Source organism: Macrotis lagotis, chromosome 2 (genome assembly GCF_037893015.1).
Source record: "Macrotis lagotis isolate mMagLag1 chromosome 2, bilby.v1.9.chrom.fasta, whole genome shotgun sequence".
NCBI lineage: Eukaryota > Metazoa > Chordata > Mammalia > Peramelemorphia > Peramelidae > Macrotis > Macrotis lagotis.
This window is the reverse complement of record NC_133659.1, coordinates 177,072,018-177,092,893: the sequence shown is the minus strand read 5'-3', so window position 1 is coordinate 177,092,893 and position 20,876 is coordinate 177,072,018. Positions and strand designations below refer to the sequence as shown.

The 20,876-nt window shown below is 35.0% G+C and overlaps 1 protein-coding gene across 3 annotated transcripts in view; it reads left to right on the top strand.

Annotated features, from left to right (window-relative positions):
- Positions 1-20,876, top strand: part of PCTP (phosphatidylcholine transfer protein) — a 42,199-nt gene that overhangs the window by 8,161 nt on the left and 13,162 nt on the right. For all 3 annotated transcript variants that reach the window (XM_074223669.1, XM_074223668.1, XM_074223670.1), the window contains exon 2: positions 12,989-13,106. In XM_074223669.1, coding sequence (XP_074079770.1) covers positions 12,989-13,106 — 118 coding nt within the window. The remainder of the gene's footprint in view (positions 1-12,988; positions 13,107-20,876) is intronic.

Genomic DNA, 20,876 nt, shown 5'->3' with positions numbered 1-20,876 from the left:
GCAACATTACTCGATTATTTTCCCTTCTCTCTTTTGACTGGACACCACTCTAATGTGGGTATATATATAAAACACTTATCCTCTTCACCTTATGTCTTGATTATTGCAAAGACCTGCTGGTGGGTCTTCCTGTTTCAAGACACTCCCCAATTCAATCCCATTCTTCATTCAGCTACTGAAGAGATTTGCCCCAAATGCAAATCCAATATTGTCAAACATCCATCCCCCTACTCCTTACAATAAACTTCAAAGTCTTCCTATTGCCTCCGGGAACAATTACAACATGTTTTGTTTGGCATTTAAAATTCTACATAACTCATCCCTTTCTGCCTTTCCAGTTTTCTTACACCCTACTCCCCAACTTGTACTCTTTGATTCAATGATTTTTGTCTTCTGCCTGTTTCAAAAAACAAGATGTTCCATCCCTTGTCTCTTATCTTTATCTCTGACTGCCTCCTGTGCCTGGAAGGCTTTCACTCCCTAGCTCAGATTACTGACCTCTCTGCCTTCTTGTAAATCCCAACTAAAACCTTACCTTCTAAAGGAAGCTTTCCCTAACTCTTCTTAATTCCAACTCTTTTAATTATTTCCTGTATATAAGCTTGCTGTTTATATATTTGCACTGTCTCCTCCATTAGATCATAAACTTCTTGAGGGGAAGAGGACTATCTTTTGCATCTTTTTGTATCCCCACCCAAGTCCTTAGTTCCTGTCAGATAGTAGGTGCTTAATGCTTATTGATTGATTAATTGAAATGCATTAAGAATAGTTGATAGTTATTCAGTTATTTAAATATTACATTTTTGTTTGGGGTGTGTGATTTTAAAAAATGTATTGATACATTTCATCTTGGCAACAAATGCCCAAATTAAGCAGTTTATGCAGTACACTCCACCCAAATCTTGTTAGTTAATTTACTGATTATTAACATAAAAGGGAGATAGATCACTTAATTTACCAGAAGATAGTGTAAACTTTGGCAAGTTACTTGACCTCTCAGTGCTCTAGAGGAGTCTTTAAGAATAAAAGTTGCACTGAGCTAAGTAGAGTAGAACCAGAAGAACATTGTATACATTAACAGCAACATTGTGTGATGATCAACTATGATGGACTTGCTCTTCTCAGCAGTGCAATGATCAAAGACAATTCTAAAGAATTTGTGATGGAAAACATCCACATCCAGAGAAGGAATTATAGAGTCTGAATATAAACCAGTCTATTATTTTCAATTTTAAAAATTTGTTTTATGTTTTATGGGTTTTCTCCTCTCATGTTTTTTTTCCTTTTGTTCTGATTCTTCTCCCACAACATGATTAATATAGAAATATATTTACTATTGTTATAACATATATATGCATAACCTACATTATAGTACACATTGTTAAGGGGAGGGGGAGGAAAGGGAGGAAGGGAGGAAAAAATATGGAACTCAAAATCTTACCAAAAAATGACTGTTGAAAACCATCTTTGCATGGTTAAACAAACAAACAAATAAAAATATAGCTATATAAATATAAACAAATGGTTATTAAAATTTTTTAAAAAGAATAAAAGTTACAGAGAAAAGATACCATCCTGATTTGGTAGAAGGAGTTTCCTTACCTGGGAACACCTGATATCAATGAAATCCCAGGTTTTGTCTCTATTCCACATACATATATATGTGTGTGTGTGTGTGTGTATGGATATGGATATACACATGCATGTATATGTGTATACACATGGGAACAGGACAACTATATTGGATACATTATGTATTTATACTCATACATATGTAGATATAGAAAAATATATGCATGTGTGTGTGAGCATGCATATATGTGTGTGTGTGTGTGTGTGTGTGTGTGTGTGTGTATGTATACATCCTAATCTCAGGTCTAGTCCCAATTTCACATACAGCCCCCCATATATTGTGATCAGTCTCGGTGTATGTGTAACATATTTGTATACAAACAAGTATATATGTATTACATATATGCATATAATTAAGATTTTCTTTTTTCCTCAAAGTCTAATCTAAGTCAATCCTCTTTCTTATTAGTAATCTTTGGATTAAAAGGGTATTTCACCACTGAGCTGTCTGATTTATAACTTCTGAAATGCTTATTGTACTCTTAGACTACTAAGTACTCTCAGACTTCAGGAGTACTTGGTTGTCATTTTTGAAGCAGTTGCTAATTATTTGACCCAACTCAGTACTGAATCTAGTTGACTCAGGATATTAAAAAAAAAAACTCCTTTTGGGATTATGTAGAGCTGAATTCTGAGTTTATTAGACTGAAAAGGAAGCAAAGATATTTCAAGAGATTTACAGATTTGTTGGGGGGTTTTTTTAATGTAGCTGGGGAAGTGAGAGAAAGAAAATGTGCGTTAATTAAAAAAAATCTTAAAGGCAAGCAAGAAGAAGCATTTGAAGAAATAATAGTATTTGAAATCAGAAATGCCCTCATTCTTTCAAGTTCAGTTTCCTATGCTCTCAATTAGTTGCTATTTCAGAGAGTTGAGGTGGCAATTTTCCCTGGAAGAGAAGAAAAAGAATGAATTAGAATGGGCTCTATGTGTTGCAGTAAAAACTTTGACCATGGTTTTAGGTTGCATTAATATTAAAATAGTTATTTCCATGAAAAGCTAAAAATTCAATCTACTAATTTGCCTTTTCTGTTTAGGAAATATTGGATGTTGTCTTTTGTGAAATATGTGAATAAAGTTTGGATTTTTGCCTTTTTAAGAAATTTAGCTGTCTGGTGTCCATGCAGACTGACTAAATCCTGTTTTCATCCTTTTTTATTCCTTTAATCCAAGACACAAGGGAGAAAATAACTTTTCTTCTGGGACTGGTTCTATCTCTCTCCCATGAAGTTGGTCTAAACATTCAAGGACACTGAGGAGAAAAATATTCAGGAGGAAAACCACTTGCATTTGTATCTTGTTAGTATTTCAAATGATGAGGCTATTGCAAAGATAAATTTTGGAGCAGTAGAATCCAGAGTAGAAAAAGTTGTATAAAGATGTAGTTTGCTCTTTTGCAGATAAAACTGTCATTTTTTTGGTCATTTAAGTATAACATCTGCTGTTCACCAGCTCTCAGTTTTCTCAACATGGATTAACCACCTAATGGATGTGTTTAAGCTCATCTTGGCTTTTTTCTTCCATACCAAGTCTTTTTTTGACCTTCCTTGCTTTGATTAACTTTTAGGGATAGGAATAGGATTAAATAATAAACCTTGGAATTCCTAAGAAGAGAAATGTCCTTGTCCAGGACATGTTTCCTGGGACTTATAGTCTTAGAGAGATGCCTAGAATAAGGAAGTTGTGACTTTTCTAGGGTTACTAAGTCATTATTTTTCAGAAACAAGTTTTGAGACCCAGTATTCCAGTCTTCTAGGTAAGCTCTCTATGCATTAAGATTCTTGATGAGCATTAATTTACGTAGAAAATATATAAAGATTTTTAATAAAGATATACTTGCCCTTACTCTACAATGTAGTGCATTCTAAAGACAGCTAGGAATGATTTGTAGATTATTTATTGTTCTTTCATTATTTACAGCTAGTGTCCCTTCATTAGCCTGGATGATGGTGAACAGTCTGTTTTCTCAGATTAAATCATTTTCCTTCCCACTTTTGCTCTTATCTGAAGAGGTTCCATTTCCTCCAAAATTGTCTTTCCTGTGAGGAATAAAATTAAAATGACAACTTGTTCAGTCAGGTTTGTGGGAAAGGTGACATTGGGATAAAATGGAGTGGGTAGGAAGATTTCTCTCCATATGCATGTGTGTTTGTGTGTGTGTGTGTGTCTGTGTGTGTGTGTGTGTGTGTGTGTGTGTGTGTGTGTCTAGAGTTGGTCATTTTGCTGATGCATTCCCACTGATTTATAGATTTGGAAAGACTGGCAAGCAGGCATAGCAGGATAGAGATCAGTTCTCATAATGCAGACTGAGGGTGCTGGTGGAGGTGAACTAGTGGAAACAATGAGTATGAGATGAGGGGTGACATGGGGGCTCTTGGACAACCAGTCATTTAACTGCTGATTTCAGGTTTAGATTGTTCAGTCTTTCTAGTCATTGTGAACAATCATTTCAACAGAAGAAATCCCTGCCCCCCTGCCCCCCTTCAGAGAAGTGAGAAAGGGTTAGTTTAAGGGAAAGGAAATTCTCTGTAAATATGTCCTTGATCATTTGAATAAATAACAATTCTAGCTTATTAGAATTTATAGTGTTCATTAGGATTTTCCAAGCACTTTATTTGGTTATTTTAATCAATCCTCAGGACTGATCCTGTGATATATATATCTGTTTTTTTTGGTGTTTTAATTTTTTGTTCTCTAAGATACCACCTGAAACCTATCAGAGTGACTAATATAACAGAAAAGAAAATGACAAATGTTGAAAGGGACATGGAAAAATTGGAACACTTATGTACAACTCTTGGTTGTGAATTGAATCTTCCATTTTGGAGAGTAATTTAGAACTATACCCAAAGGTCTATAAACCTGTTCATAAACTTTGACCCAAACAATACCACTACTGTCTATATGCCAAAGAGATCAAAGAAAAGGAAAAGGGTTCTATATAAATATATATTATACATATATAACTATATATTATAATATAAAATATTTATATCAATATTTTTGTGGTGGTAAAGAATTGGCAATTGAAGGAATGCCCTTGAATTGGAAAATAATTAGAATAAGTTGTTGTGTAAGGTTGTGATGGAATAGTACTGTGCTGTAAAAAATGGTGAACTCAGTGATGTTAGAAAAACATGGGAACACTTGCACAAAATAATGAAAAGCAAAAGGAGAAGATTCAAAAGAATACTCTAAACAGAAATAGCTATGTTATTTTAAAAATGACTTTGATCAAATAAGTTTTTTGGCTACTAAAAATGCACAAATTAACTTTGAAGTACATATGAAGAAAGATACTTTCTGCATCCAGAGAAAAAAAATGGATAAATTGAAATATGTTTGGAATAATTTTACATATGTATATATTTTTCTAATGGTGGCCATCTCTAGGGTGGGAGGGAGGAAAGAAAAATGAAAAAAAGAAAAAGTAAAACTTTGTTATATATTTAAAAGGAATTTCAGGAGGCAGCTAGGTGGTACAGTGGATAGAGCATGAGCCCTGGAGTCAGGAGTACCTGAGTTCAAATCTGGCCTGAGACACTTAATAATTACCTAGCTGTGTGGCCTTGGGCAAGCCACTTAACCCCATTTCCCTTGCAAAAAAACCTAAAAAAAAAGGAATTGCAGGTTATACATTGTAGATTTGAAGTTTCATATGCAATCATCTTTTTCATTATACTATGTTATGGAAGTGCTTGTTTTTCTTATAAATTCATAATAAACTAAAATAAGGAGAAAAAATAATGTTAAGATATTTAAAATGTTTTTGTTATTGTTGTTTTCTTTTTGTTGTAATTGTTTAGAAACTCCTTCAACCAATACAAATCAGTTAAGTCAACTGAAGTGATAGTCCTAGAATATTGCTTAAGATACTGGGAAATTAAGTTACTTGCCCAGGATGACACAGCTAGTCTATCAAAGGTAGGACTTGGGATTTGAACTCAGTTCCTTCTAACTCCAAAGCTGATCTTTTATTCTGCCTCCTGTTACCCCATTCATTATCCTCACTTTATAGATGAGTAAAGTATCACTGGTAAATGCATCTTGATGAAATGGTAGAAAGAGCTCTTGTACTAGAGTCAAGAAGATCTGAGTTAAAATCCCACCTCAGACACCTACTAGTCATGGGACTAACTGTGGGCAAGTCACTTAACTTCTGTTTGCCTCAATATCCTCATGTGTAAAATGGGGATAATGATCTCCCAGGGTTGTTTTAAGGATCAAATGAAATGATATTTATAAAACACTCAGCACAATGTGCTTGACACAAAGTGGGCACTATATTAATGTTAGCATCACATTTCTAAAAGTTTTAATTTGTTGATTGGTTTAAAACATTTTAAAGAGTGAATATTCATTACTTTGGGACTGCCATGAAAAGGTAGCTAACAATTCAATATTTTATAAAAATGACAAAATAAGCAATATGGATCCTCTAGAAGTGAAATGGGGGGCTGACATGTCAGATTACTTAGAATACTATTTCCCTGTTCTGAGAGAGTCTTAATGGTAACACATGTACTTTGGAGACATTTTGAAGCAAAGATGAATCTTCCAGACCTGGATCCCTTTGGTCAACCACATGGTGAATGGGAAGTTTTTTGATTGAGTGAGCAGGACATTAAGTGACCAGAGCTTTGGTTATTCTCTTTGGTAATTCTCTCTCTTAATGGATCTTGGCTATTGCTTCTTCAGTGATGACATTCAGTAAAAGATAATGTTATCAGATAAGGGTTTCACTCTCTATCTCTCTCTGAGGCCTCATATGATTTGCTTTCATATAGTCTCCCTTCTTTGCCCTCTATGACATTCATTCTTTTTTATTTAGGTGAAATAGAATAGTAGAAGTGAGTTTCAAAAAGTCAGACAATGGAAAATGATGGGTTTTGTACCTAGCTCATATCCATTTCTCAGTTGCAAGGAGAGATTGAGCAACTCGCCCATGATAACTCAGGTAGTAAGTGACAGAATCAGGATTTGAACTCAGGTCCTCTGATTCCAAAGGCAGCATACTCTCCATTGGACTATACACCTTCTTCCCAGCCATACGTCTTTGATTTTATTAATTTGTTGGATAATTGTGCCATTGCTATATTCATTTGTTCATTTATTCATTCATTCAACAAAGACCTATTAAATATCTTGGTTTTTGATACTAGGTATCAGGGAAGGTATACTAATATAAGGTACAACCCTGTTGCTCTTATACATGGTTTTATTTTTTAAAATATTAATCAGTTTTTAAATTCATGGAATAAAACAAGAATTTCCATATCATAACATAATAAAAAAGATGATTGTATGTGAAACTGCAAATCTATTATTTACAACATATTATTCCTTTTAAATATATGATAATCATGTAAATTTTCCCCTTTTTTCCTTCCTGCCAGAGATAACTACTATTAGACACAAACAGGTATATATCTGTATTTATATCTATATGTATATAATCCACCCACATATTTATGTAAAATTATTCTATACATATTGCTATCTAGCAATTCTTTCTCTGAATGCAGAGTGTTTTTATATCTTTATAGTTAATTTGGGTATTTATAATAGATAAAATGACTTATTTGTTCAAAGAATATTGCTGTCATTGTATGCAATGTTCTCTCGGTTCTGCTCATTTCTTCATTATATTGTACAAGTCTTCCCATATTTTTCTAAAATCATTGAACTCATTTTTATTTCTGGTATGGTACTATTCCATAACAATCATAGACCACAACTTGTTCAGCCATTCCCCAATTGATGGGCATCTGTACAATTTTCAGTTCTTTGCCAAGGTTTTATAAAATTGTGTGGGGGATGGAAATATTGAGGTAGAAGATCCTTTTTAGCTGACACTCCTTAGAGACAGAACAAACATGAAGGTATTTGTAGTTTCCAAATACTGAATTGGGTTTAAGTAGATATTGAAGTTTGAGACTAATCACTCAATGGCAGGGACTGGATTAAGGTACTTATTTAGAGCTGCTTCTTCTCAACTCAGAGACGCTTAACTTGCTGTTCATATCTTTTACTTATCCAGGTCTCTAGAAACTGGAAAAGTTTAGGAAGAGAATAATGTAGATGACTTCTGTCCTGTTAGTGGAATAGAAATGAGTTCTTCTAAGACAAAGGGAATTCAATTAAGATTTTCTGGATTATTAGTAGGATTAGAGAACTAACATAAATACAGATAAACCATTGAAATGGAAGGAAATCAGCAATGATTTTGACTTTTCTGGGAGCTTCAAAGAATTATTTGATAAGGGGGGTAGGATTTGTGAATGCCAAAGCCAAACCAAAATACATTTAGAAGAAAGTGTCAGCTTTTCCCTGAATTGACTCCCTTTTAGAATTATCATGTGTAAATTGAGCAAGAAAATTTCTCTAAGTAATTAAGTCACCATTACAAATGAAGCACATAGTATTGTCTTTTAGAGGTTTAGACAGAATAAGAGTTTTTCACTTCACCCCAAAAATGTATTTTTAAGGCATCACAGAACTATTAAAATCTGAGGTAAGATTTGAACTCAGGTCCTCCTGACTCCAGGTCTGATGGTCTATTCACTGAATGATTTTTAAATATGCTTCATTTGTGTCAGGTTCCATTTTGCCTAAAGACAGGTAAATGGAGACAATTTTTTTAAATTGAGAAGTATGGTGATCTAATGAGCCAAAAAAGACTGGGGTTCACATACCTAGGTTGACTTATCTTGGCTGTGTGACTGTGGGCAACTCTCTTAATTAATGCTTTGGAACCTAGGCTTTTCTAACTGAGCTTTGCTCTTTAGCCACCATTCTGCACTGGATCTTTAATTCATTTAATCTCTGTGTCCCAGGCAACTTTCTAAGACTGTAAGTGAGACAAAGAGACTTCCTTTCAGATCTGAGGAGAGTGTTTTCTCATCTGGAAGTTCCTTATGCCAATTCAGTCACAGATCTTGACCCTGTCCCTAAGTTTAAAATTAAGAATTTTAAGCACTGGATAGTTAGGTGGTGTGGTGAACAGAGCACAAGAACTTGGGATCTAGAGGAGTCAGCTTCCTAAATTCAAATCTGACCTTAGACACTTACTAGCTATGTGACCCTGGATAAGTCACTTAACCCTGTTTGCCTCAGTATCCTCATCTGTAAAATGAACTGAAGAAGGAAATGTCAAATCACTTCAGTATATTTTCCAAGAAAATCCCAAATGGAGTAATGACGAGTTATACATGACTGAAAAAATGCCTAAACAAAACAGACAACACTATTCCTTATATTTTCTCATTTGGACCTCATAATAACCTTATGAAGTGGGTAGTATATCATTGTCTTTGTTTTGCAGATGAATAAACTGAGACTGAGGACATGATTATGAAGTGCTTACTATATTCTAGATACCTTGTAAGGCTTTTGGAAATATAAAGATTAAAATTAAAAATCATCTCTGTCCTTAAGGATTCATTTTCTACTTGTTATTAAACTGAAAAATACAGAGGATTCCATAGGATTCCAGTTGAAAGAAACCTCAAGTCTCTAATGAGCTCCTCCTTCAGTTTTAGGGCTCTTGGACAATTCATACCTAGAATAGTGGAGCCTGATGCCAGAGATCAGGATATAAGTTTTGGCCTATGTATGTTTAAAGTAACAATCAAAAATGATTTCTTACTGTTTATGTTTGGAAACTTAACTATAAATAAGCATAGTATACTGCTTAAAATTTAATTTAATAGCCGAGTGACCCTAGGCAATTTACTTAACCCTGATAGCCTCTTTCTCCACCAACCAAAGGAGATATAGCCTATAAAATCCTTATTTTTTTTAATCATTCACTTGTGGTCTAGAGGAATGTAGGAGAAAATAGAGGCAGTCAAGTGATAAAATTGATAAATAAAATTGATAAAATTGTACTTGAAGTCAGAATGACCCTGAGTTAAAATCCTGCCTTTGATATTTACTGTGTGACCTTATACATGTTACTTTATCACTATCAGCCTTTATTTCCTCATTTGCAAAATGAGGGTTAAGAGTAGCCTCCACCTCACAATATTGTAAGAATCAAATAAATAAAGCAGTGCTCCTTATAAACCCTAAATTGTTATATTAATATTAGTTATTGTTAGTAATCTTCCTAGACAGGTCGAAAAAGTGATAGTGGATCTGACCATTTGGGAAACATTTAGTTATTGGTAGTGGGAAGAGAGAGAAGGAATAAGCAGAGGGGGTGGGATATCAATATGGCAATGTCCCCTGTTAGCTATATGGTCCTCTTGTCTTCTCAGCATCAAAAATTCCCTATTGAACCCGAAGGGCATTTATTTCTTCCTGTTCTCATCCACACTCTTGATTACTCACCACCAACACCCTTCTACATTGTAAAGATAATGTAGTTTATGATTGTGTAAAGGTCCTTTGGAGGTATTAAAGGCAGGTAACAAACATTTACTAGTGGCCCAACACTATGCTAAGTACAGGAGAAATAAGTACAAAAAAGGTCTTTGTCTTCAAGGAGCTTACATTTTAAGGGGGGGAAGACAACCTATGAAAAGGAGTTGTAAAGGACATGGTGGTGAAGGGAGGGTGAGGGTGAAGTTAACTAGGGAGTGGTACATGGTGTTGAAGTCTGAAAAGTCTACTCAGAGGGAATGAAGGTAGGCCCTTCCCCAAAATAGAACCAAAGGAAGAGTTCAGTGATGGCTAAAGGGAAAGGAGGTGGGTACAGCAGAAGGATATTCCAGGGTGATCTAGAAAGTCAGAGACATATCCAGGAGGTAATAAATGTAAGATTGAAGAATGTTCCCTTATTAAGAACATATTTTCTGGAGCAGAGGTCTTTGAAGGGTAAACATGCTTTTTAAGCAGCAAAAACTTCAGAGATCTTTATTCCTCCCCCCCCCCCCAATAGTTGAATAGTAAGTCTCCATTCATGGAGAAGTATGTAGTGACAAATGCTTGATGCACAGATGGTTTCTCTGATCCTTCACAAGAAGCCTGAATGGTGTGTGTGTGTGTGTGTGTGTGTGTGTGTGTGTGTATGTGTGTGTATTCTGAAGGGGAGTGGTCAGTACCCCAATAAGTTGGGAACCACTGTTCTAAAGAGAGTTTCTTCTGACTCAGTGGTAGAATAATTGAAATTCTTCTGGACTCTTTATTGCTTATTATACATGTATATGTTTATAATCTATAATATCAATATTTATATTGAGCTAGACTTACATGTAGATATGAAACTATAAATATATTATATACATGTGATACATGTAATATGTATATATATGTGCATATATATATATCTAAAATTTTTTAAATCTCTTCCCCACTCATATATCTATCTCTTGATTGTATTTTGTATTCTGATAGGCAAGGGCTTATCTTAAGAAGTAGGTTGGCAGACAAAACTTTAGAGAAGTCTTTAGGCCAAATCCTATCTGAGACACTGATCAACTGTGGTTCAGTTACTCAACCATTCAGAGTCTCAGTTTCTTCATATGTCAGATGCAATGATAGTAATACCTACTTTTCAGGGTTCTGGTGAGGTTCAAATGCTGTAATTCATATAATATACTTTACAAAAATTTAAAAAATTGTATCAGATTTGTGATTTCATTCATATGAGGAGCTCTCATTCACTCAAAAAATAACAAATATTTTTGAAATACTTAGGTTCTAAGCAATCTGCTAGTTACTGTTTTACAAATAAAATGGAAGAAATAATCCCTATTCTCATGTAGCTTCATTATAACTGGGATACTCATGAGGTATTTCCACCATCAATGAAAATTAGTATTTGAGGGAGTTGGCACCCCCAGCTTCACAGAGATGTTTTTTAGCTTCTTTTCTTGCTACTCTATTTCTAATTCATGGTTTGTTTGTTTTTTAGCTGATTACATCTTCTTAACTATTAAAGGTAAATTCATTCATAGAGTTTGAGCATTCTAGTTTGGTAAGGCAAGTCAGAAAAAGGGTGCTACAAATGGCTTTAAAGGCCTGTTATAATAATTCTGAAATCTCACAGGGGTCCACTATTTGCAGATTGAGAATCACTGCATTAGACCCAATCCCCTCATTAAAAAAAAAAAGAAAGAAAGAAATTGGAACTCCAAAAGAGAGTTACCCAGGCTCCAAAGTTATTTGTTAGAACTTCCCACACTATTGTTCTTATTGAAAGAGTTCAATTACCTGTTTCTCTCTACTTCACCCACTAAAATGTCAGCATCTGCAAGCAACCATGGCCTATTGATTAATATGTGCCATTTCATGGAGATTAGATTTGTATATATTAGAAATGTAAACCCAAAAGGATGTCAGCAAGGGAGAGATTGGGAATTTTAGGATATTGAATAGAAAGTACAATATGCTCAATAGCTAAGGACTTGACCATTGACAGATACAATTCCCAAAACACCATGTATAAGTATAGGAATACTGAAGACTTTTTTTTTCCCACCCAGAGTAGCTAGGTGGAACTTTGGGACTAGAGTCAGGAAGTTCTGAGTTCAAATGTAGTTTTAGACTCAGCTGTATGACCCTGAGCAAGTCACTTAACCTTTATTTGCCTCAGTTTTCTCAGGTATAAAATTAAAATAGTTTTAGCACCAATTGTCCAGAACTTTGAGAATTAAATAAGACTATATTTTAAAGTATTTCGGCACAGTGACACATAGTAAGTACTAAATAAATTCTAGCTTCTCCTCACCTTAAATTATAAGTTCTTTGATGACTGGGACTGTTTTTTGCTTCTTTTTGAATCCTCAGCATTTAACGTTAATGCCTAATACCTAGCAGGCACTTAATGTTTATTGATTAATTTGTTAATTGTTGCCCCAAAGAATATAAAATATTGATACTCTAAACTCTCTTAATAACAAAACCAGTTCAAGTGTTTGAACATGACATTTTGGACCTTAGTGTCAGACAATACATCTAGAAATCCAGAGAAGATGATGTAGAATTGTGGGGTTTGAGGTCTTGTAAAATAAAGAAAGGGTCTCATTTGCTTTACATTTACATTATTCAAATTGCTTCCTATCAAGCTAGAAGGTTGATCACTGGGTTTGGGACCCCCCTCCCGCCCAAGATTTCCCCTCCTAGATTTTCCCCTATTTCACTGAGGATAGATGTTCTTTGGCCCCTCACAGGTCTGGTCCCACTGCTCAGGATTTGACCTGATTGTTTCTGATGTTTGCTCCCTTCAGTCACCTGCCAGCAATATTCTTCTCTAGCCAATGCTTCTGAGGGGTTACCATAATGGAGCTCTGTTTCTGAACCCAAGTGATCCATTAGCATTAGCCTTCTTGAGTAACAGAGGTGTGTGGCACTGACTCTGATAGAAAACATTTTATTAATGCTCATTTATTTTCCTTGGTTTTTTTTTTTACAGAGAACAGGACTTTATGAATATAAAGCCTTTGGGAATTTTAAAGATTGCCCTCCAGCCCTGTGTATAGATGTCTATATGGACTTAGACTATAGAAAGCAATGGGACTCATATGTTAAAGGTGAGTAGACTATTCAGTTTACTTTAAAACTACCAACCCTGGAATCTGGAGGACCTGAGTTTAAATAGGACCTCAAACCCTTAGTAATTAGCTAGCTGTGTGACCTTGGGCAAATCACTTAATCCCATTGTCTTGCAAAAAAAAACCCCAAAAAGGTCCAAAAATAGTTTACTTTCAATCACACCCATAGAAGCAAGCTTTTCTGTATATAATCCATAATGGCAGGTAAATCCAAGAACTATGTATGTTTGCCCAAGAAATATAATATATTTGATTTTTGAGAAGTGAGGTATAGATTTATCTTTATCTTTGGCTCAAATTTATATTAAAAATAAGTATGTCTTCTCTGAGGGCATGATGGTTGCTAAGATCTAGGAAGCAAGAAGAGAGAAAGGACATGGAGTTAAGGAGAAAAATAGAATTATTTCATGCTATAATATGGTTTTAAAAATTACTTTTGAGGGTTTTCAAGGTGAATTCAATTCAATAAGTATTTTTGAGTACCTACTACCTATAGGGTGATGGGACTAGGAATTGAAAGACAAAAGAAATCAGAAAAAGTTTCCACATTCATAATGCCTCTTCTCATCTCCTTTCTCTTCTCTTTTTTTCTTTCTTTTCCCTTCCCCTCCCTTTCCTTTCTTTCTTAGAAATTATGGACATAGATATACCTCCTTTTTTGTAGCAGGACTATTTTTGTGTATAAATTGAATTAAATTTTAGGGACTATGGGTAGCTTCTTATGTAAAGGATAGTCATAGTGAACTTCTTGTAAACCAAAAAAGGTCCCCTTTGATTCCCCAATTCTGGACTTTCATTTGGCAAATTTGCTAAAGAGGCAGAATATATTTGTATATTGCCCATACTCCTGACCCAGGGTCCCTCCATTTGTTTAATGTTGGCCTGGGGTGAGTATTGGATTGCTCAACAAGTGTGTAGGTGACTCTCCCAAAAAGTGAAGAGTCAAGGGCAGGAAGGATGCTATAAAGTTTTGGTGTATCCTCTTCCATAGCTTGTGAGTTTCCAGACATAGCAAAGTTTAAAAGTATGATCTTATTCCATGACTCCCAAGTTGTAAGAGTCACTGTGAGATGGGGTAACAGTTTTGAAATATCTTAAGGCATTAGATCAGATAAGTTGATTTGCTGTTAGCTCAGTTAACACATTTCAACCTAAATCATAGTACATTCCTTAGAACTTAAACTTTTTTTTTCTCAAATTCTTGATTTGTATTTTTCATTAGGTCACAATTTAAGAATTGGAAGTTATCTCTTCTCTCCCTCCTTCCTGGGCTTAATCTTTTTGTCTGTCTGATTGTCTAAATCCATTCTCTCTCTCTCTCTCTCTCTCTCTCTCTCTCTCTCTCTCTCTCTCCCCACTCTCCACCTCCTCCCTCCTTACCCCACTCTGTTTCTTTCTTTGTCTGTCTCTCTTTCTCTCCATCTCTCTGCCTCTGTCTCTCCACCTCCTCCCTCCTTCTCCCACTCTGTGTTTCTTTCTGTCTGTCTCTCTGTATCTCTTTCTCTCCATCTCTCTGTCTCTGTCTCTCCACCTCCTCCCTCCTTCCCCCCACCGTGTTTCTCTCTCTGACTCTTTCTTTCTCTCTGTGTGTGTCTCTAGCTCTGTCTCTGTCTCTCTCCCCCTCCCACCTCTCTTTCCCTCCCTCCCTCTCTCCCTCCCTCTTGCATGCAGACACATTTGGAAAAGAAAATAGATAACATACCAATAGATAGAACTATGGAAATGGAAGAAAGAAAATCCCACATCAAATACTAATATATTAACTTTGTGAGTATGGGAAAGTCCTCAGTAATTTTGTGCCTCAGTTTTCTCATCTGTCAAATGACTGTATGATCTTCTTAATATAGCCTAAACTCCTTTCCAGACCTATTTCAATCAACAATCATTTATCAATGAACATTTATGATGTGACATGCCTTGTGCTAAGTGCTGGGGATCCCTTAAAGTTCTAAATCTTTGGTCCTATGCTTTTATGAAATTACTTTGATAGAACTGTGATCTCACTGAGGTGGATATTCCTTCCATAAGAGTATACCTTATCCAGGCCCTCTCATCCAAAATGATTCTTGGTCATGTCCTTTCCATAGAGTATATATGATTGGAGCTTTAATAATTTTGTACATAACACAGAGATGGCCCTGGCTATCTAGCTCTTATCTTTCATTCTTCCTAATCCCTATCTGGTCAGCATCTTTGACAAAACTTTTTAAGCAAATCATTATAGGTGATAAATGGCATCCCATAATCATTAACCATCCTATATTTCATGCATACTGGGATCACCTGCAATTTTGATCCTTTTTTATTTTTATGAGATTTTTAAAAAATAAAGCTAGCTCCTAGTTTTATTAGGTTTATTTTTAATTGTTAGAACTTTTAATTTGCTGTTCAATTGGGGAATTTTCCAGCTTTTAAAACTGCTCTCAATTCATTGATCTCCTTCTTCTTTATTTTATTGATGTAAATATTCAGAAATAAAACTTTTTCTATAAATACTACTTTGGCTGCATCCCCCCAAATTTTGGTATACTATCTCATTTATCTACCTCTTTAATTAAATTATTGATTGTTTCTATGATTTGTACTTTGTCCCATTCATTAATTAGAATTATTTAGTTTACAGTTAATTTCTAAGGGTTTTTTTTTTTAGGTTTTTGCAAGGCAAATGGGGTTAAGTGGCTTGCCCAAGGCCACACAGCTAGGTAATTATTAAGTGTCTGAGACCAGTTTTGAACCCAGGTACTCCTGACTCCCTTACAGTGAATTTTTAATCTATACTTCAAAGGCCCTTTATTGAATCTAATTTTTATTGCATTATGATCAGAAAAGGATACATTTACTGGTTCTGATTTTCTGTATTTGTTTGTGAAGTTTTAAAACTCTAATACCCAGTCAGATTTTGTAAACATTTCATATACATCTGAGAAAATAATATTCTATTTGTATACAATTTTCTCCCCCAAACCTATCATATCTGACTTTTGTAAAATTCTGCTCTATTTAACTTCTTTTAAATTTATTTTTGGATAGATTTATTTAGTATTATAAGAGGGGGAAATTGAGGTCCCCAAATAGTATTTCCTTCTGTGACTCTTTTTAACTTTTTCTTTAAGAATTAGATATTATGGGGCAGCTAGCTGGCACAGTGGATACAGCACTGGCCCTGGAGTCAGGAGGACCCAAGTTCAAATCAGACCTCAGACATTTAATAATTACCTAGCTGTGTGGCCTTGGGCAAGCTACTTAACCCCATTACCTTGAAAAAAAAACCTAAAAAAAAGAATTGGATGTTTTGGTATTTGATAAATATATGTTTGTTATTGATATTACTTTATTACCTATGGAACTTTGCAGTAAAATATAGTTTCCCTGCTTATCTCTTTTAATTGGGTCTATTTTTGTTTGAGATCATGATTGTTACCCTTGCCTTTTTTTTTGCCTCAGATGAAAGATAATTGATTCTGCATCAGCCTCTCATTTTTTGCTTTGTGTATATATCTCTCTATTTGAAGTGTGTTTCTTGTCAACAATATATACTTGCATTCTGGTTTTAATCCATTCGGCTACACACTTTCATTTTATGGGTGAATTCAACTCATTCAGATTTACATTTATGATTACTATATATTTCCCTCAATTCTATTTTTCTCCTTTCCCTGTCTTTCCCCTCTCTTTCCTTTTCTTTCTCTTTTTGTCCTGTTCTTCCTCAAAAATGATTTTTGCTTCTGATCTCTGCCTCCCTTAATCTGCCCAGTCTGCATCCTCCCCCCATTCTTTTATGCACTTTCTCTCCTACTTCCCTGTTGGGTAAAATAAACTTCAATACTCAAATGAGTTTTTATGTTTTTCTGTCTTTGAATCGATTGTTGCCTGAATGCCACCATCTTGAAGTAGTTGGGCTCAGGCTATGACAGAGCTCAAAAAAAGATTTTGAAAATCAAGTAAGGAAGACAGAAGAAAAATTGGGAAAAAGAAATGAGAGAGATGCAGGAAAAACACAAAAACAAAGTCAGCAGATTAGTCAAGATCCAAAAAAATACAGAAGAAAATAACATATTAAAAAATATCTTAGGTCAAATGGATAAAACAGTTCAAAAACTTATTGAGGAGAAGAATGCTTTAAAAAGCAGAATTGGCCAGATGGAAAAGGAGATAAGAATGCTCTCTGATGTAGAATGGAGCTAAAGGAAGCTGATGACTTGAGAAATCAAGATACAATAGTTCAACACCAAAAGAATGAAAAATTAGAAGAAAATGTGAAATATCTTGTTGAAAAAAGCAACTGATCTGGAAAACAGGTCCAGGAAAGATATTTTTAAAAGTATTGGGATAAATTCATGATCAGGAAAAGAGCTTTGACCTCATTTTTAAAGAATTTCTACAGGAAAATTGCCCTGATATCCTAGAAGCAGAGGGCAAAATAGAAATTAAGAAAATGCCTGATCTCCCTTGGAAAGAGATCCATAAAAAAACAACCCCTAGGAATATTATAACCAAGTTCCAGAACTGCCAAGTCAAAGAGAAAATATTACAAGCAGCCAGAAGGACCCAATTCAAATATCATGGAGCTTCAGTCAAGATCACACAGGACTTAGCAGCAACTACATTAAGGGCCCATAGGGCTTGGAAAATAATATTCTGAAAGGCAAAGGAGTTTGGAATGCAACCAAGAATCAACTACCCAGCAAAACTGAACATCCTCTTCCAGGGAAAAGATGGCATTTCAATGGAACAGGAAATTTTCAAATGTTCCTGTTGAAATGACCAGAGCTGAACAGAAAGTTTGGCCTTCAAGTACAAGACTCAGGTGAAGCAGAGAGAGTGAAGAAGGGTAAATTATGAGGGATTTAATGATGATGAACTACAGGTATTCCTTCATGGAAAGATGATACTGATAATACTCATATGAACCCTCTCATTTAATAGAGCAGGTAAAAGGATCTTTTATAGATGAAGCACAGGAGAGAGCTGAATTTGAAGATATAATATATTGTAAAAATGGAGTCAATGGGTGAAAGGCAAATGTATTGGGAGAAAGAGAAAGGAGAAGTAGAATAGGCTAAGATATTTCATGTAGCTTTTGCAATGGTATGGAGGGGGGGGAGGCAGGGAAGATTGAGGGAGCCTTCATTCTCATTAGAAATGGCCCAGAGAGGAAACAGCATACACACTCAATAGGGTATGGGCATCTAGAAGAAAAAGGAAAGAAAGGGGACAGGGGTAAAGGGGGATGTGGGTAATAGAGGAGAGGGTAGATCATAGGAGACAACAGTCAGATATAGTCAGATCTTTTTTATTTTTTGCAATGTTCTGGGATTGGGTGGCCTGTCTGGGACCACAGGGCTGGTTGGTTGCTGGGTCTCTGGGGTGGGTTATGGACTTGGGGCCTCTTGGTCCCAGGGCTGGTGCTGTGTCCACTGCACCACTTGGCTGCCCCACAGCACATTTTTGAAGAGGGACAGAGTGAAAGGAGAGAGAAAATATAATAGATGGTGCTGGGGATGAATGGATGGAGAGAATTACAATCAGCAACAGCAACTGTGGAAAAATATGGGAGTAACTTCTATGATGACTTATGATAAAGGATGTGACCCACCAAGACAGAGTTGATGGCATCAGAACACAGACTGAAACACATTTTTTCTCTTTCTTTTACTTTCTTTCTTTCTTTCTTTCTTTCTTTCTTTCTTTCTTTCTTTCTTTCTTTCTTTCTTTCTTTCTTTCTTTCTTTCTTTCTTTCGGTTTTTTGCTAGGCAATGGGGTTAAGTAGCTTGCCCAAGGCCACACAGCTAGGTAATTATTAAGTGTCTGAGGCCAGATTTGGACTCAGGTACTCCTGACTCCAGGGTTGGTGCTCTATCCACTGCACCACCTAGCCACCCCCCCTTTTACTTTATTTCTCATGAGGTTTTATATTTTTATGGGGGAGGGAGTATTATGTTTACTCTTAAGAATATTTTAGTAATGTGTAAATAAAAAAATGAATAAAATCTTCCCTAAAAAAGACTATTAATTGCAAAGCTGGTATTGATCGACATTGATAGAGAAAGATTTCCTAATGGATGGTTCTGTACACCAATAAAATTGCAGGTTTTGTTCAAACAAAAACAAAAACAAACCAAAAAATCTAATCCTATAAAAAAACCCAATGTTACCATGTAACATTACTGATTAGACCATATTCCTTTAATAAATTGTCAGCTCCTGAGATAATCTAATATTTGTCTCTTTGCCTACTCTTTCTCCCACTAAAGCCACTATTTAGCACAGTATTCTATTCACAGTAAGTATTGAATAAATGCTTATTGAATGAGTAATCAAATTCTGTTGGTCATGTTTAATCTTTCTAATGAATACTATTTACAATACCTGTGTGACTCTGGGCAAGTTACTTTAACTTCTATTTGCCTCAGTTTCTTCATTTGTAAAATGAGAATAAAAATAGTACCTTCTTCCCAAAGAGTTGCTTTGAAGATCAAATAAGATAAATGTAAATTTCTTAATTAGCACCATGCCAGTTTTATATTAAGTGCTATAGAATGTTGATTATTATTATAGTTTTTATTATCACTACTATTCTCAAATGGATGTGAATTACTTGGCATCTTAATCTCCCACTTGAGCAGTGAAATACAGTTCAACTTTGATTAAAAAATAAAAAGCATAAATATAAACACCACTGTGCCTCTTTTCTCCATAGTCCTCTGTACTTCAACTTTTGTGGGATCTACAGTCTTTTGAAATATGGGGACAATGTTTCTGTCTCTGAGGCTTTGCTCATTAGAATGTAATTCTTTATAATTTCAGCTCAAATCTATCTGACTTTATCTCTCTGAAACTTTTTGAACTCAAACTTTCAACTTCTGGAGAATCACTTATTATTTTGTCAGCACAACCAAACTGCCTATGAATATGCCCACTTAAAAATATTCACTAACTATTCTCCCCTAATGGATGGCAGGCCTTTATATACAAGTGAAAGATTGTTAAGAAATGTTTGAAAATGAAGGGAAGAAAAACTCCCCAAAGTAAAAAACACTGATGCTTTGGTGACCTCTGGTGGAAATCATGACTCTTTTTTCAAGCAGGGGAAAAAACCCTTTAATAACAAAATACAATTTTAGTTTTCCATAGCTGAAACAATATCCCAAATTGAAGAGTGGGTGTGTAGCATCAAAGATGGTCAGGTCTTGTTGTTTTTTGGGAGGGGGAAAGGGTGGGGGTGGGAGTAGGACTAGGGCAGAGAAGATGGTCTATACCTGTAATTTTACTTTTATGGAGAAATCCCAGTGTGGACATTCCCTCTGCCAGCCAAACAATAAGCATTTATTTAATATCTTCTTTAAGCCACATCAGAAATTCATCTACCACTTATAATCTGAGAAACTATATTGTACACTGAGAAATTAAATGATATATATATATATATACCTATATATATAGATATATATATATATATATATATATATATATATATATATATATATATATACATACTTTGATTTTAGGCATCTGTCACTGCATCCCATCTTCATTGCCACCTGTTCTCTATTTAAGCGACTTTTCTTGTGGTGTAATTGATTTGGTACTTTCTAGAGTTCCACAGCCATAGATCATTAATTAATACTGGAAGAGATCTTTGAGATCTCTAGAACTTAAATAAAAACTTAAATAGATTTTAGTACTACCTTCTCCAGGAAGTGGACCCAATATTTGAATGATTTTCTCTTTTGTTATTTATTATACTAT